Source organism: Triturus cristatus, chromosome 7 (assembly GCF_964204655.1).
Source record: "Triturus cristatus chromosome 7, aTriCri1.1, whole genome shotgun sequence".
Classification (NCBI taxonomy): domain Eukaryota; kingdom Metazoa; phylum Chordata; class Amphibia; order Caudata; family Salamandridae; genus Triturus; species Triturus cristatus.
Genome location: NC_140590.1, coordinates 598,863,401 through 598,890,889, shown reverse-complemented (window position 1 = coordinate 598,890,889; position 27,489 = coordinate 598,863,401). Strand labels below are relative to the sequence as shown.

Genomic DNA, 27,489 nt, shown 5'->3' with positions numbered 1-27,489 from the left:
CGCGCGCCCACTTTACGCAGTTAGTGCCGTGCACGCACGGTGGGCACGCGGTGCGCTATGCGCACCGCGTGCCCACGTTACGCTAGATGGGCCATGTACGCAAGATGCGCTTTGCGCACATGGAGGACATATGATGCACTTCGTTTTGAAAGGTAATATTTTAATTTTTCGTAATTTTTATAAGCCATGCACAAATGGTGCCCTTCGGACATCATTTGCACACGGGGTGGAGAGAGTGTTGTTAATTTTTTCTTTTATTATTTTTGTTTAAAATATTGTGGTTTTTTCACATATCAAATAAGCCCTGCACATTTGGTGGCCGACGGCCACCAAAAGCACAGGGGGTGGGGAGAGTGTGGATAGTGTTTTTTTTTTTATAAAATTTTTACCGTACGCGTACGGTAAGCGTAATCGGCGAAATTAGCGAAAAAATAAAAATTGCATTTTTGGCCTTGGGGGGTCTTTGGGGACTCCCTCAACATGGCTATGTGTGTGGGAGCTGTCTAAACAGCCCCTTTATATGTTTATTGGTTTTATTTAACAACCTAGCTCTCAGTGCGAGAGAGAAAATGGCGGCCGCCGCTTCCTGGTTTCGGCTGTTTCGAATGTTTACTAAGATCTAAGAGCCAATCAGAATCGCGCTCGCGCACGCCACCGTACGCGTACGGTAAGCTTACGGTAAGCGTACCGTAAGCTGGCTCAGATATATATATTGATTTAAAGGCTATTTTCTCAGAATCTACTGAACAGATTTACACCAAACCTACAAAAGGCACTTCCTTGACCTGAGGACTACCTCTCTGCCAAATTTCTAGTAATTCTGTTCAGCCGTTCGGGCTGTAGCCCTGTCTAAAGGTCCTATGGAAAAATGCATGGGAAAAACGCGTTTTGGGACCCCCCTTTTATCTCAGCCCCCGCTTGACGAATCCCCCCGGGACTTTCAGGGTAGGAGCGGAGCGTAGCGCCCCACCTATTTTGAGAAATTCGCGAGGATTCGTCGACCGGCGCCAAAGTTATTCAAAATAGAATGTTGCGGATTTCCTATGGAAAAGGGGTCCTAACTATAACTACCTACTGGCGACCGCCAGTAGGTAATATATATATATATATATATATATATATATATATATATATATAGTTATCGGTCCATCTAGGATAAGGAATATTTGCAATTGGAATTTTGTGCCGCTTTCAAAAAAATGAATTGTCATATGCCATGTTTGTTTTTAATAATAATACATTTTATTGATGGCACTGTTTTATGTTTTGTTGTAGGAGACGAAGATATCAGCTTGCTTTGCGGAAAAATACAAGAGAGCTATAAATATCAAACAATGGATTACGGATTCTGTATTACAACGATGATAAGTGTATTAATTTATGATGAAATGAAGCATATTGGGAAACCAGGTTTGCCGCCAATTGTATGTTTAGAACTGTGATTTTGGTAACAAATCCAACAATCATTTGCCCACTGGAGTGGAAGTGTGAATATGCTGATGGTTTATTCAGTCAAAAAATAGTGCAATTACAAAAGGCATTTGCCCACTGGGGCGGAATTGTGAACATTTTATTGTGCTGATGCATTAATCAGCTACAGAGCATTAAGTGATTTATCAACACAGGATTATCAATTTATCTGTTAATACCATACATTGGAAAATTGTATTTGTTTACTCAGTATCGATGTAATCCTTGATCAATAGGTGAAACTGTATTGAAAGTCACCATTTGACAATGGATGCCAGTGTTCTTCTCTGTAATGGAGCATTTGGGATATGTAGTCCTACATTTAATTTTGGTGGAAGTGCACTATTTGTAATTGATTGCCACAAACAGTCTTTTGACCCGTGACCAAGGTACGGCTGCATCGAAACGCGTCGGGTGTTTGGCTTGCCACATGCTAAAATAAATTATATTAAGTGAATGGAATTGGGCTTGAGCATCTTTTTGTCTAAACCGACAAGAAATTGGTGATATTTTCGGAGGTCTTGCGCCCTCTCTCAAGCCCGCCGTCATCAGCGGCAGAGAGACTCGCAAACTGAGTTGCTGCATTATATATATATATATATATATATATATATATATTCACTGAAAAAACCATAGGTTTCACACACGTTATAGTTAGCTGGACATTTCACTCGTAAAAAACCAATGAAATTCCCCCGTTATAGTTAGTGCAGGCAACTATAACTCACGCGACCGCAATCCTCTGCTGATGACGTCAGATATTACATCACTGTATTTAGACACTTATTTACCCATGTCTTCTTCCATTAATCTCTAGCTATACATATATTACAAATATTTATTTTTCATAAAGACACATATGTCATCAGTGATGTAATATCTGACGTCATCAGCAGAGGATTGCGGTCGCGTGAGTTATAGTTGCTATAACAGGGGAATTTCATTGTTTGTTTACGAGTGAAATGTCCAGCTAACTATAACGTGTGTGAAACCTATGTTTTTTTCAGTGAATTTGTACGTTTTTTTAAATGCTAAGTTATGTATTTATTCATTTTTTTTTTTTCCAGGTTTTTCACCGTGCGCGCATCGTTTACATATTTAAACATTACGCACTAAGCCATGTATTCACTATGATGCACTTAATCAGTCAGTTACACAATCAATTTTTCAAAAACAAATCATCCATTTAGACACTTATATACCCATTTATTCTTCCATCGACCTTGAGATATACATATATAAAACATATTTAATTTTCAGAAAAACACACATTCACTGGATGATGTCATCAGTGATGTCATCAGTGATGTCATTTGAGATGTCATCATTGATGTCATGAGTGATGTCACTGACCATGTCATGAGTGATGTAATATGCGACGTCATCAGCAGTGCATTGCGGGCGCGCGAGTTATAGTTAGCTGAACTAACTATAACGGGGGAATTTCAATGGTTTTGTACAAGTGAAAAGTCCAGCTAACTATAACACCCCTGAAACCAATGGTTTTTTCAGTGAATTTCTGAGGTTTTTTAAATGCTAATTCCTAACTATAACGTGCCTGAAACCTATGTTTTTTTCTGTGAATTTCAAAGGTTTTTTAAATGCTAATTTCTAACTATGCCTACAGAGATAGGACATGTGAAGAAATAAGAAAAAATGCACAGAAGGAAAAAAAAGAAGTGCAGAAAGAAGCAACAGAAGTCCTCAAAAACGAAGAAAAGTGCAGGAAGAAGGATAACGTGCAGAAAGAACAAAAAGAAGAGCAGAAAGAAGCCTTGTTGCAAAATCATCCTGTCCCCTCAACTTTTTCAGACGGATACTGGTGGTAACTGAGTCTGACTAACCAGTCCTAGAGCCAGTGCTATGTTAAAAGACACTTACAATACAGTGAAAACACCTACATACACTAGGGAACATTATGCGTTGGGGTCCCCCTGTGATTAGCATGACCTCCTCTGTAAGCCCCTAGTATATAATAGGGCAGGGGGATTAAAACTACCTCTTAAAACAGGCCACAGGGCGTTTTTGCACACGTCACCTGAGGCCCCATCCCCTCCCTTCACCACTGTGTAAACGCGCCCTGTGGCTGTTCTAAGTTGAGAGATTAAGTCCCCTTGAATCCTAAGGGTCCCTAGGGTCAAACTAGACCACTAGGTACCTCCAGTAAGCGCCACAGAGCTGCGTTGCAGATAGGTGTAAAAAGGGGCTTGGCCTCAGAACACCTGTCTGCAGCACAGCTCCCTGGCGCATACTGGAGATGCCTGTTGGGCTAGTTGGCCCGCAGGGACCCTCAGTATTGAAAAGGAATTAATTCCCCAACTTACAACTCGCCAGGGGGCGCGTTTGCAGAGTGCTGCAAGGAGGGGGCGTGGCCTCCGGCACGATGCCAGTCTTTTATTTATTTTAATTTTGTAAGAAGGGGGGCTGTGTAGTTCCCCTTCTTATTCTAATTTATTGGCCCTGATGACCCCATCCCCCAGAGCATGTCTCCTAATTATATTTTTTTGACCCCAATCCCCAGGGACGGCCACAGTTTTTTATTATTTTAAAAAAATATATATTTATAGACACACCTAGGACATGCTGGACAAACCGTACGTACCTATCACCATGACGATTTGCGTGATATTCATTAAAAGGCAACTATGCATGCAATGAATCCACGTGGAATGTATTTACACCACTAGTGAAGCTCTGACATGTCTGATGCCCTACCGTGCCTAATCCCGGTAGACACCCTTGTCGTTTACTTATACAAACATGGGTAGCTATTGATGGGCACATTTAATACACATGCACACCAAGCCATTCAAAGGGGATTCGACAAAGATTCGACCAAAACTATGCAAGAAACCCCCCTCACGGTTAATAAAACACACATCCACTGCCGGATGTGTAATACTTTTTATTTTACTCTATGGAAAGGGGACGAACATCACTTGAGAGTCACAGCGTGCTCCTGGCAGAGCCCAATGCTGTGTTACACCCACCATTGCCTGCCGAGTGCCACACACCTCTGTGTTGTATTCCATCTGATAGTGCGTATGCTATGACAGTCTCTAGCCCATGTGCACTGTAACACCACCCCGTGAATATGTCATGCCACACTTGTCTTCGCATGGGATATATTGCCCCATCTAATGTGCCTTCCTCGATGCCTATGTTATAACGCACAGTGCTATGCCATACATATTACAATCTGGGATCCATATCTTTGTCACAGTGCATATGCAACGTTACACTCCCCAGCACATATTTTATATTACAACTTTAGAGACTAGTTAGGTTACACAACACTGCCCTGTGCATATTACACTCCAAGGCGCATATCGCATAGCACGCGCTAGTGCCTGTGCTATCTCGCGCTCTCCAATGAATCTGTCATTGCGCACAATGTATTGCATATTATATTTCACGCCCGGTTCATCTTATATCACACTTTTTGGTGCATAGTTTATACCATACACTATATCTAGTTTTCATTTTCAATCGTGCTCTCAGGACTATGTTCTATATAACACTGTGTTCACCTACCCTTTTCACGGGCATTACATTTTGCGATAGGGGGTGGAGGGTCAGGGGGTGTTTCTGCCAAGTGAGCCCGGAGTCACAGTCACAAACGTCCTCTTCTTCCTGAATAAAAGTGAGATTATGCTGCATACTTGTTCATATTTTAAGTAGTTCGCACAGACACACATTTTAAAAACAATAAAGTTCCTAATACCCGCCTTCTCTGAACAGTTAGCTTGCTGCCCCATCCCCCTCCTCCCTATCCTCTGTTGTGTGAATCCATGGACTAGCCTCCTCCCTCCTGCCATGCATGGTCTGATGTGCTGCCACTGCCCTCAATTTAGTATGATGTACCAGTCCACTCCTCCTGCCCTCCATTGCCCAATTCTATGCCCCATCATTGACCTCCTGCTTAAACTCTGTGCTTAGCTTGCTGCCCCTATTCTCCTTCCCCCTGCCCTCCGATGTCTTTGTGCATGCCCCTGCTCCATCCTTTTTGCCCACCATGTTCCATGGACCTGCCACTCCTATCTACTCTGTGTGTTCTGTTGAGCTGCCACTCCCCTCCCACCTGCCTAGCATTGTCAGATGACTGTAACCTGTCCCTGCCACCTCCACCCTGCCTGTCCACATGCCATGCCCCTATCCTCTTCCTCCTGTTCTACATGGTCCATTGTACTGCCACACCCTTCTGCCCTCCCTGGTCTGTTGTGCTGCAACTGCTCCTCCTGCCTGCCCCGTGCGGTCTGTTGTGAGGCCCCTTCCCTTGAACTTTCTTGTCTGTGCGCAGGTCCTTACCCTCCCTTCTATCCCCCATCGTCCTTTGTGCATGCCCCTGCACCCTCCTTCTTGCCCATCATAGCCATTGTGCTGCCACTAACCCTCCCACTTGCCATGCATGGTCTTCTGTGCTGCCATGGCCCCTCCCACCTTCCCTGTGTGGTCGGTTAGCTGCCCCTGACCCCCTCCCACCTTCCCTCCATGGTCTGTGTGTATGCCATCATAGTCTCATTGTTGCTCTCCATGGTGTGTTTTGTTTCTAGTGGCCAACCTGCCTGACCTCCATGGTCATCTTGCTGCTCCTGCTTCTTTATGTTTTTTTATCCAGTTGACCACTTGATTAAATGTTGCACTTGGGGGGGAGGATGTGGTGTTACTTCCAGAGCTGCAGACTTTGCAACTGGGGAACCAGGTTGCAGTTTCTGCTTCAGCTCAACATTCTGTGATTCTGGTCAAATCACTTAGTCTCCCCATGTCTACAACCAAAATGAATTTGGTCTTGTGTGATGTAACCAATGCTCATGTAAAGCACTCCAATACCTGACAAGTCTGCACTATATAAAACTGCAAATACTCAAAAAATAAGTGTTTTGCACACTTCTGTCATTGGGCTACATGCGGGCAACATCTGGGTGATATTTGTGCTGCATTTGGGCTCTTTTGTCTCTGGTGGCCATCTTGGGAGATTTATTTGTTATGAAGTTTCCTAATTTCCTCATTTACTGCAGTCTCCTCAGTAGGAAATGCTTTTAGTTTTTTACTTTGATTCCATCAAGAAGATATTCAGATATGTCACACATTTGCCATAAATTCTGAATGTTAGCACTCTAGTTGCTTATTAGATCACTGTAGTAAAGCTACTGCTCACCACGGAAGTCTGCTGCTGGTATTAAAAGTGCATGTTTCAGTCTGCATATCAGAAGTTTTTAATGAAATAGAAGAGGATTTGAGAAGTCACTCAAAATGTGCCCTAATTTTTCTTTCTTCAGCACTAATCATAATTTCTATGGCAAAATGAACCCCCTCATTGTGTTCCTTTTTAAATTAAATGTTTTAAGTGTTACCAGTTTTTTCCAATCAAGATGGCTTCAGGTGTGCCATACTTTTGTCATAAGTAAGACAGTAAGCGCTCTAGTTGTTCTTAAGAACACTCTGGGACATTCTGTCATTGGGCTATACTTGGGCTACATCTGGGTGATATTTGGGCTACATTTGGGCTCTTTTGTCTCTGGTGGCCATCTTGGGAGATTTATTTGTTATGAAGTTTCCTAATTTCCTGCAGTCTCCTCAGTAGGAAATACTTTCAGTTTTTTACTTTGGTTCCTTTGTAAATTAAATGTTGTAAGTGTTACCACTTTATTCCAATCAAGATGGCTTCAGGTGTGCCATACTTTTGTCATAACTAAGACTGTTAGAGCTCTAGTTGTTCTTTAGAACACTCTGGGAAGCTGCAGTAGAACACAAAGGAATCAACTGACAGTCTCTGCCCTTGTTGGATGTACATGTTTTACTGAGAATGTCAGACTTCATTCTCACATGACTGAGAAAGATAATGTGAATTTACAGAAAATATGCTCTCAGTTTAGCTTATAGATCACCTTCCAAACCTCTGTGGGGAAAAGCATGAGAAAATAGTTTTCTCTCAAACATGATTCATGATATCACAGCAGAAGGCTTTTTCACATGGTAAAATCACCTTAGAACACACCACAATTCCTAAAATGAGTATGGTACCATCAACAGATGATTTATAATGTAACTAAAGTCTTAAAACCTTTTATTAACTGCAATGCTTTTTAATGAGGTGCTATCATGTATATTGGTCCCAAGATGGCTGCCAACACTTCTTGGATGAAGTGCTGACAGCCAATCAGATGAATCTCACGATGAGGTGTGGTTAGGCTCCGCCCAGATATATATGTGATTTTACTTTTGATTTCCTCAGGAACTACTGAACGGATTTACACCATATATGCAAAAGGTACATGCCTGACCTGAGGACTACCTCTTTGCCAAATTTCAAGTAATTCTGTTCAGCCGTCCGGGCTGTACCTTTGACTAAAGGTCCTATGGGAAAATGCTTTGGGAAAACGCTCCCCGAGACTTTCAGGGTAGGAGCTGAGCGGAGCGCCCCATTAGTTTTGAAAATTTCACGAAGATAAGTCAACCGGCGCCAAAGTTATGCAAAATAGAATTTTCAGATTTCCTATGGGAACTCGGTCCTAACTATAATTATCTACTGGCGACCGCCAGTAGATAATATACACATGTATACATTTATATATATATATATATTCACTTAAAAAACCATAGGTTTCACACATGTTATAGTTAGCTGGGCATTTCCCTCGTAAAAAAACAATGAAATTCCCCTGTTATAGTTAGTGCAGGCAACTATAACTCACGCGACCGCAATCCGCTGCTGATGACGTCAGATATTACATCACTGTATTTAGACACTTATTTACCCATGTCTTCTTCCATTCATCTTTAGCTATACATATATTTCATTTTTTTTTTTCAGAAAGACACATATGTCATCAGTGATGTAATATCTGACGTCATCAGCAGCGGATTGCGGTCGCGTGAGTTATAGTTGTCTGCACTAACTATAACGGGGGAATTTCATTGGTTTTTTATGAGGGAAATGCCCAGCTAACTATAACATGTGTGAAACCTATGGTTTTTTAAGTGAATTTGCAAGGTTTTTTAAATGCTAATTCCTAACTATAACGTGTGTGAAACCTATGGTTTTTTCAGTGAATTTGTACGGTTTTTTAAATGCTAAGTTATGTATTTATTTATTTATTTTTTTCTGGTTTTTCACTGTGCGCACACCCTGCGCGCACGGTAAGCTTACCGTACGCGCACTCCGCGATTTTTTTTAAAAATTATTAAATGTATTTTCCGTACTTTTGGGTCCTTCTTGGACCCCCTGACAAACACTAGGGGGTCTGCAACTCTCTTCGTTGCCCCCTTTTCACGTTCCCCACCTTAGTTTCTCAGTGCGAGAGACAGAAAATGGCGGCCGACACTTCCTGATTTCGACCGATTCGAATGTTTACAGTCATGTAACCACCAATCAGAATTGAGTTCGCGCACGGCACCGTACGCGTACGGTAAGCTTACGGTAAGCGCACGGAGCGTGCTTACAGATATATATATTGATTTAAATGCTATTTTCTCAGGAACTACTGAACAGATTTACACCAGACCTACAAAAGGCACATCCTTGACCTGAGGACTACCTCTCTGCCAAATTTCAAGTAATTCTGTTCAGCTGTTCGGGCTGTAGCTCGGACTAAAGGTCCTATGGGAAAATGCATGGGGAAAACGCGTTTTGGGACCCCCCTTTTTTCTCAGCCCCCGCGTGACGAATCCCCCCGAGACTTTCAGGGTAGGAGCGGAGCGTAGCGCCCCATTAGTTTTGAAAATTTCGCGAGGATTCGTCGACCGGCGCCAAAGTTATTCCAAATAGAATGTTGCGGATTTCCAATGGAAACACGGTCCTAACTATAACTATCTACTGGCGACCGCCAGTAGATAATATATATATATATATATATCCAAACAACGACCAAGGTTACTGGAGTCTATTTGGCCCATAGACAGGTGGCGAGTCACGTCGGGCAGGTCTCCCGACAAATTGTAATCCACACAGGCGTCTTCTTCAAAGAAGGACTCGCGCTCAGAAAGTAAACCACAATTTTATCGTGTAGGTTTCAATTGTGGTTTACTTTCTGAGCGCGAGTCCTTCTTTGAAGAAGACGCCTGTGTGGATATATATATATATATATTTTATGTAGGGGGATTGTTAATTCTTTGTTAATTCTTTGAAAATAAAAGTGAATGAAAACTTTATCATGACATGAGTTGATTACTTGTGTTGGACCCAAGGATCTTACAATACTAATAACAATTATTATCAACATTAATAATAATAAAATAATGATGACATAATAGACGTTGTTAATATCATTAATAATAATAATAATGGATAATATTGTTTTATTGTTAATAATAATCATCATCATCATCATATGCTTGGGCACACTGCTTCATACTGCACGGCTTCTAAACACTGCAAACAATGCGTTACTCCCTTCAGGTACTCATCGTACCACCCTTCGGGCAGATCTAAATCTGAGCTATCCCTTTGGCTACTTCGTCGTGAAGGGTCGGGTGTACAATGTGGTCACCAAGGGGCGGACCTATGACGCACTTTCAGGATAACCACCGGCTGTGTAAATAACTTCCAGTGAGAGCAATTGATTTCTACTCCATTTAGATTAAGTAGATCTAAATGAAATCTTATGTGGTGGAAACCAAGGAAATCTGGCACTGCGATTTTGGACATCCCCAGTCTAAAGGTTCTGTCCTCCCCCAATATTTAGGCAAAAGAACAAAGAGGAAGCCCTATCTAATAACAATGCAAAGGACGTCAAAGGATCTATGTGTATAATGAGTATTAATTAGTAAATATTATTATAAAGCACTCTTACTTGTTTTACATTTTGAAGCTCCTCCGACAACTGTTTTGCATAGCTTTCTGATTCAAAAAGGCTTTTCTGAAAATGAAAACGAAACGAATTATCTACAGAATTTAAGCAAGCAATTTTCTTCCAATAACTGAAATATCTATTTTAATAACATTTTGCAGCACAGACAGCCATCTGCTGAGCATAGTATAAGAGCTGCCCCTGCACAAAGTAATCAACACTGCACAATTACAATTTTCATCCATGCTGATATTTCGAAGTGGAACAGACTCAGGCGGTCAGAAACAAACCTTAAGTGTGGCTCCTCTAATGAAAGTTGAGAGGGAGGTTTGACAAACATTTAGACAAAGACAACACTCACGCTGAGCCCACATCTCTCCCCTGCCCAGAATATGATTGCATCTTCCACTGCTCTACTGTCATCGTGTACTGAAGTTGGGACAAAGCCACTTGTGATATTGGTTAGGTGGTCTCGGTTGAAAACTGGAGAGTATTAAGAAGAAACTATAAAACGAAAGACTATAGCAAAATCTGTGAACAATAGGTGTCACTTGTGCACTATTTGAAGAACGTTGTTATTGTGTTTTGTATATTAAGCATTTAATATATTGAATGCATATGGAAAGACAACATATCTTTAACCTTAAAAAATAATTGTGCATAAATGGACATGAATTGGCGGAGTTAAATTACAAACATTGTTATATCGGTAGAATACAGTGGTACAAGAGGTACAAATGTCCAATTCCTAAATACAGCTTTTCTATATGAAAAGCAGTCTGGCATTTAAGAGACAGATCTGATCTGCCTTCAGTTCAGGAAATGAAGCAATTTATGTTTTATAGGACGAGTCTTTTGAGATTTCCAGAGGATTTCTAGGTGATGAGGGGCCTCCCTACGCTCCGAAGCCAGTCTGTCTGGCTTCATTGATTTCAGACGCCAGAGGATTAGATCTGTCAACGAAAACGTGAAAGAGTTTCCCAATCGCTGGTCGCTTTCCCTATTGCTGATTTCCTTTTAAACAACCATGTACAACCTAGAACCCTAAACAAGCCTTGTACAACTTGTGATTCCCCGCACCACAGGTGGCGGCTGCAACAAGCACAGCAAACAGCACAGAGAGATGGTGCCTGGTAAACATGAGCGGGTGCACAAGAAGGGATTGAAAGTATGGGGAGGCGCAGGACTGTAGCCACATTAAAACAAGACTGTGACCAGGTGAAGTCCAGAGGAAAACAAACAAGCACTGGCATAGCTAATAGTTCTCGCCTTTGGGACCTTATAAGTGTTTAGCCAGAGATATTGACTTTGCAAATGTTTTTAAGCTACGCTGTAGAGAAGTGTGACTGCCATGCATCAGGCTGAAAAGTTATAATAAAAAAGTGTCAGAAGCATTTATGTTACCTTATATATGACCAAGAAGACATATACAACTGACCGACCCTATTAAAAAAAGGTTTTACAATAAAAAATGAATTCAGTTTTCTTTTGTCCTTGCAATGCCGGCAACTTCTTTCTGCCTATTCCAATAGTTGGTTGTTATAGCTTTTTTTGTTGTTATGGGGGTCATAAACAACGGGAGGGTGAAGGTTGGGAAATAGTACCTGTTATATAACACTAGCAGCGGACGGATGCTAGGGGAGAATCAACAGATGCCATATTCCGAGAGCAGACTGAGGTGGTGCTGAGTGATGTTGAGGTGGTGGTGATGGGGACTGGTGCAGAGGTGATGTTCAGGTGATGCTGAATGATACTCAGGACTTGCTGAGTGATGCTGAGGTGGTGGTGTACTGGTGCAGAGGCGATGCTGAGTGATACTGAGGTGGTGCTGAGTGATGCTGTGATGACACTGAGTGACACTGTGGTAGCGCTGAGTGATGCTATGGTGGCGCTCAGTGATGCTGTGGTGCTGCTGAGTGACGCTAAGGTGGTGCTGAGTGATGCTGAGGTGACACTGAGTGATGCTGTGGTGGCGCTGAGTGATGCTGAGTGATGCTGTGGTGGCGCAGGACTGATGTTGTGGTGGAACTGGATGATGTTGTGGTGGAGGTGAGTGATGCTGTGGTAGGGCTGAGTGATGCTGAGATGGCGCTGAGTGATGCTGAGATGGCGCTGAGTGATGCTGTAGTGACGTTGAGTGAAGCTGTGGTAAAGCTGTTGTGGCACCGAGTGATGCTGTGGTTGCGCTGAGTGATGCTTTCTGGCACTAAGCTGGCACTGAGTGATGCTGTGGTGGCGCCGAGTGATGCTGAGGTGATGGTGAGTGACTGAGGTGGCGCTCAGTGATGCTGTGGTGCCGCTGCTTGATGCTGAAGTGGCCCTGAGAGATGCTGTGGTGCCGCTGCTTGATGCTGAGGTGGTGTGAACTATAATGAGGGCAGATCATGATCATGTTAATAAATGTTTTATCTTAGTATATGTTCCGAAAAAATGAGTCACCTCTGTACACGTGTCACTTAGTTCAGTGTTCTCCGTCCTCTGCAAATAACGAAATGTTCTTCAAGTTTTAAAAAATAGAGATAACGAAGAAGAGAATGAATGCGGTAACCAACTAGAAACCACAGAGAAGGAAAATAAATGTGCTGTTCCTTCTTATCAAAAAGAGTTAATGATGTACCACGCTGGGGTATTGGATGAAGAAACCGACGAGAAAGAGACAAATGGGCAAGCAATACTGGAAAGCACTAAGAAAAAGAAATGGGAAGAGAACAAGAAATTAACAATCAAAGAAGAACGGGAGGAAGAGATGCAAAAAAACAATGGAGCATGACAGATGATGAGAAACAGGGAAATGGAGAAAGGAAAAGAAAGAAACATAGATAGATGACTGAAAGGAAAAGAATGACAGAAGGGAGATAGGTAGATTAAGGAAAGAAATAGATAAATCCAACAAAGGGGAGACTCACAGGCGATAAGAGTTGCAATGTTAGTGTTCTTTTAACTAACATTATCTTTCCATTCGCGTTTAACACGTTATTTACTTCATGCACATGACCTATGATGAACCGCCTGCTAAAAATCGCATCCATTTGAGAGATGTGAGGTGTTAACAGATCACAAAGTTTCCCAGAGATCCCCAAATCCTTTGGTGAATCGGGTGAGAGCAGGACACAAGAACACAGCCTGTGCAGCGGACTCGGGTTTCTGTCATCTAGAAACTCTTCCTATTCCCGGCTCCTGGAGGTGTAGAACACGCTAATAATGATCCATATAGCTCTCCGTGTTGATTTGACTGGTCATTGGTGCTATCCGGCGGCGGCGCGCCCAGGCCAAGCCGTGTGCTGGGGGTTCATTAAAGAGTGAGTGTGAAGGTCGGAGCTCCCCGTGGAGGCCCCCTCGGCCTCACTCGGTGTGTCATCTTTCCGCCTCGCCCTGTGAGGGGTGACTGTCTCTAGGCATAGCCCCGACACATGTGCGCACATGTGGCAGGGGACAGCAGCAGGTACAAACTAGCGGAGAGACAAAGTACAATGAGCTGTGTTCACCGGCGCTGCGTGCAGTGCAGGTGTGCACAACCGACGCTGCAGGCTGGGAGGGTGTGTGGGGGATGTGTGGCGAGGCCCCCAGCCCTGAAGATACCCACAGAGAAGCGGCCACCACTGGCGCCTGGACCCGGGCAGCTGTCACGAAAGAAGCTTTCAGCCTGCGACTTGCAGGGCTCGGCCAACCCTCCAAACAAACTGTACATAGTGTCGCCTGTAAGTACACAGTGTGCGTGGGAGAGGAACGATTTGCGTCGTAGCTTGAGAAACTTGCTTTGTGGTTATTTTCTGTGTCGTGTTTTATGCAGGGCACAAGTCCTAACAAGCGCGACCGCACTAATTTGTAACATGATACCAAACAGATGGCACCATGTAAGGAATGCAGCTGCGACAATTCTTGCTCCCGAGACTCATAGGTGGGACGAACACACACCTTCGGCCATATGTGTGTTTTCTTTTTTTGAAAGACATACGCTATGGCCAATGAAATCTGTGGGAGTTAACTAAATCCCACGGAGAAGTCTGTGGGAAGTTTGGAGTGCTTACAAGAAACATCCCCATAGAGCAGCGCATGTGCTGCGCTAGGCTCGACCTACAAAGTGATGAGTGGGTTCCTTGAATTAAGTCTCAGCCACTGGTAATTGCTCAGGCCGAAATCCATTTCACTGTTTTATTGCCCAATGTCCCACCTTAGCAGGAACTACCCATATGCAAATCAGACTTAGTCCTGCTCCAATAGTAAAAATCCATCCCGAACTTCTAGCCAAGGCCTCTCTGAACAGGAACAAAAGCAGCCCCAGACCGGGTTCGGCCTATCTGGACCTCAGTAGTACGGGGCAGCTTGGGTACTATGGTACAGTGAGTACAGGACCCACGTCTGGGCATACCGGTCTCCCTTAAGTCAGCCCACTGAAGAAAACAAAAAAGTGGTGGGTGGATTGCATGAATTAGTCTCAGCCACTGGTAACTACTTGAAGATGCAGTCCTGTCCATACATTTGGTTACAGGTTTCTCACAGCAGAAAGTGGAAAAAATGGTCCAGCATACCTTAAGCAAGCACACACAGTCACTAGCCAATCAACACCTATTAACCTGTGCATAGGCAAAATGCCATCATTCACAGCGAGGAGAGCCGGTGGCTGAAGCGGGCTGACCCACTGGCCTGTGCTTTATGGTCTGGTGGGCAGAAGCAGAATGTGAATGACAATTCAACAGACCAGCTGATGATAACCACTAGCCAAATGCCCCTCTGTATATATATTTTATTAATTTAGAAACATGAAGCTGACCAGACATCTAACGCGGTCTTTAGGCCAGACCTAACAAGCATTTGCGATGCAACAGGCCTTGCATTTGTGAGAGTTATAGCTATTGGCGTTGCGAATGGCAATGTCTTTAACACGTGTTTTTCTTTTGAGTTTTGTGGCTGGATGTGGTGTACTGTAATTTTAATTGCATTTATATATAGCGCTAAAAGCCAAAAAAGAGCCTGTAGTGCACTTAGAAAAGAAGAAAGCAGGACGTGTTTGTTATTTAAAAGGGTGAAGGTGACAGCGTAATGCATCTTCCATTCCAACAAGTGACACAGTAAAGTCCCCAAAAAAATACGTGCAAAACAACAACTAAACAGTCACTAAACTAAAATCAAATACAACAGTTTTTAAAATAAACCACTTTATAACCAGATTGGGTAACTTGACAGAACTTAGGTCAGCATGCACAGAAACAGCGTACATCCAAAAAGTCCATCTCAAGAGTGCTTTAAGTGGTACACAGACTCCAGGGGAGGGAAACAAACATGCTGGAGAGCCTAAAGCAAATAAAGACAGTAAAAAGAAAGCAGGGTAAGCTGAGTGACAAAACACAAAGCCAATGGTAAACAATGGATGGAATGCATTCCTGTATTCAGCATTGTCCTAAATATGTCTTAGGAGAGGCTTGGACTTAAAAAGGTGTTTGATTCAGGCTCTTTCATGCTACAATTTTTTTACCCTAGAGGGCGCACCTGCAGAACAGACGAAATAAGGTTGTCCCTTGCGTAATCTTGTCACGGGCTGCTGTGAGGTACCGTTCCTCGTCAGGTAAGGGATCGTGTTGGTTTAAAACCTGTCCATTTGCTGTAAGTGTTGATATACACAATTTTGAACTCAAAACGAACTCCCAAAGTTTGTAGAACAGAAGTGCTACGGAATCTATGGCGCTTTGTACCAATAGAGGGCGCATATTGGGGCAGCTTCAGCCAGAGATTTCAGGTTAAGAGAAGCAGTTAACTGAACTTTAGGAACTATCGCAAACTGACAAGACATGTATGTGGCTGTCGAACAGAGCGTGGCTTCTGAAGGGGAAAGGTAGATCCTGCCTTAATATTTATGTTTGGTTTTGTGGATAATTTGTACCGTGGAGCCACAGTTTTCCAGCCAAACCTAAAGGAAACGTTCAAAAATGCATTTGGCGCTAGCCCCTAATAAATGCATAAATTGTTTACTGTAGGGGTGTCCTCTCTCTTGCCAGAGCCACTGCAGCCAAACCCGGTTGGCTCTTGTATGAGTACTGTAATATATCTAGAAGTGCAGTTAGTTTTGGAAAGTGTGATTTCCAAGATAACTGCTTGTGCGCCTGACAAACAGTCGTCTATGAAAATACATTTAATATTGGCACCTCTAAGTAATTCAAAATCTATTATCAGTTTCAGTTTTGTATTCTGAGACTCCATGACAGGTACTAACAGGGTCTTCTTTGCTTCAGTGGCTTTATTGGCAGTAGCATTCAAATTAATTTTCACTCGCATCAACCTCAATTTTCTCCGCTTGTGACCACTCTGCATTATATCTATGTCCTTGTTCCGGCTATTACTTGTGAGGTACGTATATCAAGTAGCAACAAGCACTGGCATAGACAATAGGTCTCGATTTTGGAACCTTAAAAGTATTTAGTTATGCTGCACAATATCCTTGGTGCAACAACATCAACTGTTGCATGGCTAAACATTTACAAGGTCCCAAAGGCGAGACCTATTGGCTATGCCAATGCTTGTTTTGTTTTGGCAGCACAACTGTTTGCAAGAGATATTGTTATCAATTCTTTAAAATATAGAAAGTGGTGCTTTGGATCCTCCCTTAGGAATATTACTTTCTCATCTCACACTATTAGCTGTTTGGTGTATCCTTCTCCATCCTATAGATATCTTGCTTTGCCTTACACGAAGGACTATTATACCTCAGAAAATTGCTCTCAATCATCACTCAACAATCATCAATTATTTCTTACATGTATTTTATAGAAAAAGCAATCATTTTTTACTCCAATAATGTTTTTATTGGGACTCAAACGTGAGGCAATAACACCACCACCTCTGCTACCACCATTAAATACGACCACACCAACAACACCATAATATAATGCAAATAGCAACATGGAGAATGGTCCCTTGAAACAGTGGGTAGTATTAGGGTGACGGGCTGTCTCCTATCTACATAGGGTAGGGGTCTTCAAACTGGGGTCAGGTCCCTGCTTGGCACATGCCTGGTATGATGCTCGAGGAGTACGTGGGAGCTTTTTTTCTGACTGTTGAATCTGCTCTGTTTCTATTTCTCATAGGTTTTTGGGTTTGACTTCCAATGGAAGGTGAAGCGAAAGGCTGTTGTTCAACTTGTTTTGATTAGCAGAAGGCAAAGATGACACTTACCTCCACGTTTCCAAAACTGTTTGCCATCCGTTTAAAAAGTCTTAAAATATAATGAACGCGCTTCACTGTTGCTTCTTGTAAGAAAGATTGGCTAGAGGCTGGTAGGGATGACGCCAATGACCTGTGCTCAAGGGCATCAAGTAGGGGTGTGTGGCGCTAGCCCCCCACAGCGACCCTTGCCCCTTCCTTGCTTCCATGATCTTTTGGCCTGAGGCAGCAGGCTGTGGCAGTACAGGCTCAACTACCTTGTCCTCGTCTCGCAAGTCGCATGACGGGAGCGAGGAATCCTAAGAAGCGATTAACGTGCCTGTCACTTCCGGTCTGAGTGCCGCAATGACACCTGGCTCTTAAGGCTCTTAAGGGCAGTCCACGACCTGTGCCCCCACTTTGGAGTGGCCACGGTGACATCAGGACCGGAGTGAGGCACAGCACATCGGGTCAGAACACAACTGTGTAAAAAGCCCGCCACTTAGCCCCTTATTCTTAAGTTTCACAAGATGCAGCTGGGATAGTGGCATGCAACAGTCAATGATCTCAAGGTAGGGCGACCAGATCTTGAGAACCCAAACCAGAACATTTTTCAAAAATAGAAGAAGCACTGCAATTTTACATCAACGGAGCGGCGTAGAGTGGCAGCTCTTATCAACACAGGAACACAGAAGAGGCATGAAGAAAATAATTAAAATGTAATTTCTAAAACTAGCACCATACCTGTTAATTAAAATTCTCACTTATAACAGCTGCTAACTAGCACAGCTTTAGGACACCCAAAAAGTGGCTCTCAATGGTTTCAGTCGACCCTCTCTAGAAACTGGGACATGAGCCAAAATTGCCAAAATCTGCAGGGACAGCTAGTGAAAACCCGGGACTGTCCTTGCAAACCCAGGGTGCCTGATCACCCAATTTCAAGAACCGATGTACTCCCTATCATTACGTTTTTAGAATAGCACTGACTTTATGGGAAGTAATCCTTATTCTGCAAATGTATTCATGCTGGTCAGAGGGTTAGGCTCACAGTTTACCAGCGTAGGCCTTGGAGCTGAAGCCCTGGTCTCACATTGTGCAGCCCCTTTCTTTAGCCTTGTGTTGGGGAGGTGAGGTCATGGCAGGGGCAGGAGGTACAGAGAGTTGGGACTGCCACTGAGGGATGCCACAAGTTTCCCACTGAGCCCACCCCTAACCCACATTCAACTCTCACGTGCAAGTAATTATGCATCGCCCCAGGGTTTACATCAACTTCAAGCTTCCTAAACTGAATAAAAAGAAATTTCAACATGTGAGGAAAGAAAACCAGTCTAAAAGAAGTGATACAGTGAGTCTGCATTAAAAACTGTTCCCGTCGGTTTCTCCGGGTGATTTTATAGCTTTCCAAAATGGTTCGAGCAGCCTCCCGAGCCCAGTCAACCTAAGGCCCAGTTAATCAGCCCACATCTGGACTTTTTTGCAGAGTGGTAATTTGAAACCTCGAGTTGGGCCGTTTGCATGGAGGAGCTGCCTGTCTCCCAGACTGCTGCATGGGAACATTCCATGGTGGTTCAAAAAGGGAACATTCAGGCAGACACGGAGGAAAGAGTCTGGAAAAGCTGAAAAACACAAGGGGGAGGGAGACGGTACGATCGAAGAGGGGGAAAGGGGAGAGCGGTAGAGGGGAGGGGTGGGGAGGACTGCGCAGCTACTTAGAAGGGAGAGACTTAAGGATGAGGAGAGGTGCAGGGAAGAAATGGAGGAAGAGCAAGAGAGGCAACTCAGGAGACACACAGAGGCAACTCGATGGGACGAGAGAGCCTGGAGGGACTGAGGAAAAAAAGAAAAACCCTTTCTGAAGAGACAGAGAAACTGGAAAACCGAGGCGAGAGGTGAAGCAAGTAGAAGAGAAGGCAGGGTTTAGAGCATTCTGCTACTGAACACTTTGCCAAGGAGTTTAACCATGTGCGCAGCAAACGTTGAAAGCCCCGTTTTCTACAGCAGCATCAGGAGGGAGTTTGGGTGACTGCAGAGTCCGAGTACAGGCCCTCTGTTGTTGATGAATTAAACAGCTATGCATCTGCAGAGCTGCTTGCAGGGCTTTTCCAAGTCTGTGGCCCCCTTGTGAGGGGAAAAAGATGCCTTCATCGTTCTGTTCTGAAAGGCTCGAGTATTCACGAGGTGAGCACAGAGGAACAAGCCCGGGAGTTGTGTGTGCGCGCGCACGTGCTAAACAGAAATTTTAAAAAAAACCACACAAGTGGTGCGCGCGCGCTATGGCAAAAGTGAACGCAGCTGCAGCGCCACGTCTGGCGACTGGTGTGCGATGTGCGCACATCAGGACGAGAGAGGAAAGCCAGATGGCGCCTCTGTTCATGCCTGTGTGTGAAACCGCATACTCTATGCCAGACAAAAAGCTGTGGTCGGCTTTTTAAAGCCCACTCACTAAATGCCTCGCCAGAGCAACACATGAGATGGCTCAGGTGAGACCTAAAAAGCAGTGTTGTGAGGGTGCAGTACCACAGGCTGTTACTAGGTGTCTCATGGGACATCTCCTGGCCACATATGGTACTGCGCCCTGCAACGTGGCTAAGGATATGGCGCAGTGGTGAGAGCTGCAGAATAGGGAGCTGGGGATCTGTGTTCGAGTCTACGGTCAGGCTCAACATTCTGTGATAATGGGCTGATTGTTTAATTTCCCCGAGACCATGGCTAGGTGCTCTATATAAATTAAACCGTTTCTAAAGTTAAGAAAAAAAAACAAGCAAAGATGCAGTGGCCTTGGAGGAGTGGTGGGGGCATGCGAACAGTGTTGTGGAAGGGGTGAGGGTGAGGCATGGGAGATTAAGGGTTATGAAGCAACAAGCAGTGTTGTGCAGGCAGAACAGCAGTGGCCTCAGAGATGTGGTGGGGGCTTTGAGCAGTATTGTGGGTGCAGTGCTGTGGGAGGGGTGAGGCGGAGGCACAGGGAGATTAAGGGCTATTAAGCAATAAGCAGTATTGTGCAAGCAAAAAAGCAGTGACCTGGGAGGGGTGGCAGGGGCCTACGAGTATTGTTGTGGGAGGGGTGAGGCCCAGGCACCGGAATAGTAAGGGATATTAAGCAACACACAGTGTTGTGTGTGGGGTAAGGTGGAGGCACGCAAGATAAAATGACGGCAAGCAAATGATGCGACAAAAGAATCAATGCACAAGTAAACAGAATAGTTTACGAGCAAAGAGGCAGGCCAACTAAACAAGCATTGTTAATGCATCAGGGTTTAGAGATTTCTTAGTGCTACCTTGTGGGCAAGCTTAGCCATAGAGAAAAAGAAGATGGGGCTGGATAGTGGTATCATCCAAGGTCCATTACAAATTCCTTATTGATTCTTTCTGGATAAGTGTGAACCAGAGAATATAGAGAAAGAAAATCTGAATCTCCAGTGGGATCAGGCAGGTTAAGCAGAAAAACGCAGCATTTCCATCCATGCGAAGGATGGGAATGCAGCTTCTTTCTGCTTAACCTGGGAGAAATCTCTATACCCTGCTACAGACCCTTGTTGGGACGAAACGTTTTGGCTGAGCGGCAGTTTGATGTTGTGCAGAATAAAGATACATTTTTGGGGAATTTCATATCATGGCTCCTGAGTTATATTAGATCCATAAGAAGAATTCATATATTTGAATAATCTAGATTAATATGTGATTAAGTGAACTTTCAGTAAAAAAATTAGACTTCCTAAGCACTCCCTTTTGTATGTTGTTTTTCACTTTGGTTTATGGTTGCAGAGCAGTAGGACCATTCGAAGGTTGAGAGGTATTGCATACATATTAACAATACAAAATGCCTGTGCGGTCAGTTAGAGCCAAACCTACTCTTTTTTGGAATTACTAATATTAAATCCTGTTTACCTGGGGAATTCCTATAAATAGCAAAGTGCAGCGCAAAATTATCAATCGCTGCATGATGTATGGTCCCAAGTTTCAGTTTGGGCTGTTTTTCAGACACTGGTGACAGCACCACTGCCCTGTGAGGCACTCTTCAGTGGAACTTACTAAAAGAACATTTGTCGTCAAGTGGCGAACCCTTCTTATCATCTGAACTAAAGGCCTGTACCGCAGACCAGTTGGGCTCAAAAAGCAGGGAAGTCCTACAAATAGGTCAAAGAAGCATAAGTTCCAAGTATCCCTATAGATAAAAGGCATGTGTTCATTAGCAATTTACTGGGAGCAATTTCCAGTCCACAAGGAATGTAGTCAAGCAACAAGGAAAAGGGCAAGAAGATTGTTCAAAGAAGTGACCCCAATCTGGCAATTCATAATGTAAAACGTTTTACCAGAGAGTTGTTATTGCAACAGAACACGCTACTGTTGCTGACATTGCAGTGCATACGGATGGGTGGATAATCTCCACTATGTGGTGCATCCCTTACTGTGTTTTGCATACCGATGCTATTAGCTTCAACCTGATAACAACGCCTATATGTCTTATTTTACTTCATCGCCATTTGGGATTTCGCTTACATTTATGCATCACGATTAGGACTGCCATTTGAAACAGTCCTGTGCAGAAGCCACATGTCGGCACCAAATTTGGAATTGCGCCCTGAACTTTGTTGCATATTTTTGGGATTGACATAGGCGTTTTACGTTTTAGCTGCTCTGAAGAAGTCCAATGTTTAATTGGACGAAACGCATTGGCTGATAGTTTTTTAAAGAATTGAGCACAATTAATTAAAGGAAGAAACGATAACCTATGGACTTTATAGACACTGTTACTTATAAGGAAGCGTCATATTACATTGTTTATCTTGACATTGTCTCAGTTGATATTTCTATCTCTGTGTGGTGCAGCTCCAACTGCGTATTGTTGTTCTATAATCCCTGTTTAGGGGAGGCACCGCTGGGTAGGGGGTGCACGTGGAGATTTGCACACAGGGCCATTCGTTTTGGTCATAAATGACATAGGTGACTGACGTTTGGGTGCTGCATGTAGTTTTTGGTCCACTGGCGACATTACGAGTAACAGATCTGTGTATATCTATGTAGCTGTGACTAAATCGTCTTTCTGTAGCAACCTAGCAACGGAGCACAGATGTTATATAAATGAATCATCACCAACAGCAGATCCAAAGTTAAGATTCAGAGAAATTAAAAAAAATATGATTTGCAGAGTAGCGAGAAAGTAATTTATTTTTCCAAGTAAATAAAAAAAACCTACAGATTCAGACTATTAATAACAACAAGTGCACTTGAATCAACAAAAAACGCGTGTTGCATGTAAGGGAGTAGTGAAACTGCACAATAGGATGCATATCAAAGCAATTTCACTGGTGGTTAATATGACGCTGTAAATGCTTGTACCGCGTTGGAGATTGCGGAAGCTGCTTTGAGAGCCTGCCTCAGGCTCCTATTGAGGACTGATCTGTTCTGTAATTATGTGCAGTTTACAAAGGGGGAAGGAAGACTATTACATTGTGTGCATCTGGACCCTCTGCTTATAACTGTACTCAGATCAAAACCGTACTTGTAATGTCAGTTTACTATTACAGTAGGATCAGTATACAGCGAGGGAACATATTCAGGTGTTCTCTTATTTTTTTTTCCATAATCTTGAGATGGTCTCACCTAGAGACGAAGGATTCAGACGTATATAAAAGGTCTAATATGTTCAGTATTTAAAAGATCCTTTTTCTGTTCGAGAGGGTTGATTCGGATATAGCTCACATTATCTTCACACTGAAAGGAATTTGTGAAAAATAGTGGTTGCAAACAAAATGTGCCAGTACAGAGTGACTGTCTACTAGGGATATAGGGCTAACGGCCTGATGTATTACAGATCCGGTTGCAAAGAATGTGTGTGTTTTTGCACATGACTACTTCTTGGCCCAATCTTCTTTTTGCGCTGCAATGGATGCACGAATCTGTTGCAGCGTAAAATGGTCAATTTTGGATGTTGGATGTGTAGAATCCTGCCCCAACTATTTTAGTGGGGTAGCATACAGATTGTGAATCCCACCGAAGTGGCTTTGAATGCAGCGACGGAGGCCTGTGAGGAAGAGCAGGCCATCCCTGCACTCACATTCCCATGATTCCACCCTTTACAGGCGCTGGTACCTGATCAATGGTTTGCAACAGCAACTGCAGTTGCAAACCATTTAAACATGGCATTGCGGGCAGGAAAAAGGAGGGGGTGTCTTTTCATTCCCTCCCCACCTTTCAAATCGCAATGAGTTGCAAAGTGTACTTGGTGAGCTGAAAAGGAATTTTCGATTTGAAAACTACTTTTTTAGGTCTTACCGGTAGATTTTGATGATGTTGAAAGATCTATTGTGTTCAATAGCAGTACTTAATGCCATTGTACATGTTCTTTCTATGTTATTTCACAGGCTTCAAGTTCTAAAAGGGGAATGAAACGCTTTGGCTAATTAGTCATATATGAAGTTTTATTTTAAGAAGATTCTCAAATAAAGCCTTACTTTGGAATACTTTTCGGAATGGAAATTTCAGTGATTAGATATTAAAGTTCAAATTACACTGTTTGATCACCGGAAGGACAGAACGATATTTGAGTGTCTCTCCCGCTCTGGTACAAGTTATATGGGCTCTCAAGCCTTTGATTAGCTGTTGAGCATCTTGGCGACAAGCTCTAAGAGAACAGCATATGATGTTAACAGACCTCAAGTTAGGTTGTTGTACCTGTTTTTGGTACATTTTTTTTTCTCAAACAATCATAGCATTTGTAAAGCGCACTACTTACCCGTGAGGGTCTCAAGGCGCTGGGGGGGGGATGCTGCTACTACTCAAAAAACCAGGCCTTGAGGAGTCTTCTGAAGGTCAGCAGGTCTTGGGTCTGCCGAAGGTGGATGAGGAGGGTGTTCCAGGTCTTGGCGGCGAGGTGGGAGAACGATCTACCGCCGGAGGTCACTCTTTGGATGCGGGGACTGTGGCGAGGGCGAGGTCGGCGGAGCAGAGCTGGCGGGTGGGAGTGTAGAAGCTGAGTCATCTGTTGAGGTACGCTGGTCCGGTGTTGTGGAGTGCCTTGTGTGCGTGGGTGAGGAGCTTGAAGGTTATCCTCTTGCTGACGGTGATCCAGTGCAGGTCGCTCAGGTGGGGTGTGATGTGGCTACGGCGAGGGGTTTGAGCTTCAGGCGTGCAGAGGCGTTCTGAATGATTATCTCTGGTGCTCTGGATGAGGGCCACGGTTTCTCCGTTGTCTAGCAGGGTCATGATGTCATCGGTGGCGGCGATGAGGGCAGTTTCGGGGCTGCGGAACCCAGACTGGGACGGGTCCAGAATGCTGTTCTCCTCAAGGTAGCGGGTCAGTTGTTTGTTGACGTTCTTCTCGATGATCTTCACTGGTAATGGCATCAGGGAGATGGGCCGGAAGTTCTTGAGGTCCTTGGGGTCCGACTTGGGTTTCTTGAGTAAGGCGTTGATCTCAAACTATGTCATAGTTTCAAACATGGGAATTAAAAATACAAAATCCAGCAACCATAACATAAGTTGCCATAAAATTGCAGGGCTATACATATGTCTCACTCACGTGTTCCTTACTTTTGATTCATCCTTTACCCCCCCGCAGTGCCCCTCACCCATCCCCAAAAAATCCCCTCACTTTGACCCGCCTGCCCATGTTAAAGGTCTCAGCAAGCACCTTATAAATGCAGGTTTCCTCAAACTCCATTTATTGTCAAGTCTACTCACACTACTTCTATCCACTTACTTAGTGTTTGGTACAGCTTTACTGTTCGGGGCTTATCGTCCTTAGACTTAGGATTTGCTAGACTACTTCTATTTACTGTGTACCTGCAGACTGGGTTATTTCATTATAGCCACTTCTGACCAGGATTCAGAAATGTTTCATGACAACTAGACACAAAGCCCCCGAGACTGGTCATTACAATCATAGTTCAGGGACTGATGGCTGGGGACAAGTTTTTGATGTCAGAAAATACACATAAACCTAAAGACAAGGAGCTAAACACATGGATCTGGGGATGGAGGAGAGCTAAGGCATTCAAACCTGGGAGTTTGATGACAAGAAAAGATGTGGTTCAAGTGACAAGAAATGCACACAGTGTCTGGGGGTATACTCACATTTTGGATATGGAGGTAAGCCACACTAGTGATCAAAGGTTGGTCAAACACATAATATTTGTGGACTAGACATACACTTTGCTCTCATAAATAGAAGCATAAACACCCTGCCCTGGTGGATTAAGTACATTCATTTTAAGACCCTGGGATGGCCCACTGGCCACACAATGTACTGGTGTAATACTGTATTGGGTGATCTTCTTATTGGTTTTTGCTCCCTTTGTCTGCAGGGGACTGATTTTTCCAGACTATAAAATAGGTTTCTTCTATCTTAAGCAGGCTTTGAAAAGAAGATATGGAAGGCAATTTGTGGATAATAAACTGAAACTAGGGGCACCCCCTTGTCAAGAGGTAGAAGAATGGGAAGTCACCACAGTTCACACAACCCCCAACCCCCAATCTTTCCTTGACAGTATGGGGGCACACCATTGTGTGAAAACCCTGCTTCACATTGATTAAATATGTATTTTCTAATTCTTTGTTGTTTCTTATGTTTAAGTAAAAAATCTTAATAAACAAGCTGAAATATTCCATTTAATATCATAATCCATCCTTGTTAAATATATATTTTCATTCATGAACGCTCAATGCATTTGGAGACTACTTCTGTGTTTATCAGAAGCCCTTCAGATAAAAAAAAACGTCATGCCCTATATCCCCTCGGTCCGCATTGTAGCCCCTCAAGCTCATCCTGGGAGTTCCGCAAGAATCCTCTCTAAGCCCAACCCAGTTCAGTGCATAAATGACCCCTCTAGCCACATCATCCATGACATCAAAATACTCTCCTATGCTGACTAAAAGCACCTCATTCTCTTCCTCATGAACAATACGCCCAGTACTGGGATCAAGTTCAAGGCATGCATGACTGAAATCACGCCTTGTATGAAGATCAACTGTCTAAAGCGGAACACTGACAAGACCGAAATCGTGATCTCCAAGAAGAGCACTTCACCATGGGACTCCACCTGTTGGCCAATACAGATAGGACTGAAACTCACCTCCACCACCCACGCTAACAATGTTGGATCGTCATAGACAGCAAACTTGATATGACAGCCCATATCAATGCCATCATCGCCTCATGCTTCCATACCCTGAAGATGCCGAGGAAAATGTTCAAGTGGCTTTCAATCAAGACAGGAAAAACTGTCATGCACTCCCTGGTCACATGCAAGCTTGAATATGGGAACACCCTCAGTTTTTTGGGATCAAGAAAAAGCTCACCAGAAGACTGCAGACCCTTCAGAACTCTACAGCCAGAATCACTCTCAAATCCCCCGCCACACTTACTTCACACCAAACATGAAGAAGCTAAACTGGCTCCTCATTACACAAACTATTACAATTCAAACTCCTAATCCACACTTCCAAGGAACTACATAACACTGGCCAAGCATACCTCAACAAAAGGGTCAGCTTTCATGAATTTTCAGACACATCATCTGCTCGTCCGGACTCCTATTGCACACATCCCACACATATGGAAAACCAGATCCGGAGGTCGCACCTTCTCCGACATTGCTCCTAAAGCATGGAGCAACCTGCCAATACGCATAAGACCCTCCTCACTTCTTGAATACCGCAAGAAGCTGAAAGCATGGCTTTTCAACAAGTCCCAGTAGGCCCCATGTTTGACTAGGCTCACACCTGCTCAGAGCCATGAGACCCTTCTGCATGATAGTGTGATATACAAATCTGCATAACATAACAACATAATATAACTTAGAAGTCACTCTCAGTGTTACCATCTTTTTTTAATTGAGTTCAATGATCTCTCAATATCCTGTTTCTTTTGACCGTGTTTCCTCCAACCTATCTTCCAAAGCGGCCTCATCATAATTTCTCAGTGTCTGTCATTTTTATTTTCTTTAGATAAAAATCATAAAATCTTGCCATTCAATCAAGCTCCCTTACATGCAACAAATCAATAATGTCTATCCATTGTGTTTCACTCTGGGCTAATCATGTTTTCTTGTATACTTCCCACAGAGGCTGTCCCCAAAATCTCTCAAAATAACAC

General features: G+C 43.5%; 1 protein-coding gene across 3 annotated transcripts in view; it reads right to left on the bottom strand.

Annotated features, from left to right (window-relative positions):
- The window catches only part of STXBP4 (syntaxin binding protein 4), a 686,902-nt gene that overhangs the window by 350,771 nt on the left and 308,642 nt on the right, over positions 1 to 27,489 (bottom strand). For all 3 annotated transcript variants that reach the window (XM_085617160.1, XM_085617162.1, XM_085617161.1), the window contains exon 11: positions 10,263 to 10,328. In XM_085617160.1, coding sequence (XP_085473286.1) covers positions 10,263 to 10,328 — 66 coding nt within the window. The remainder of the gene's footprint in view (positions 1 to 10,262; positions 10,329 to 27,489) is intronic.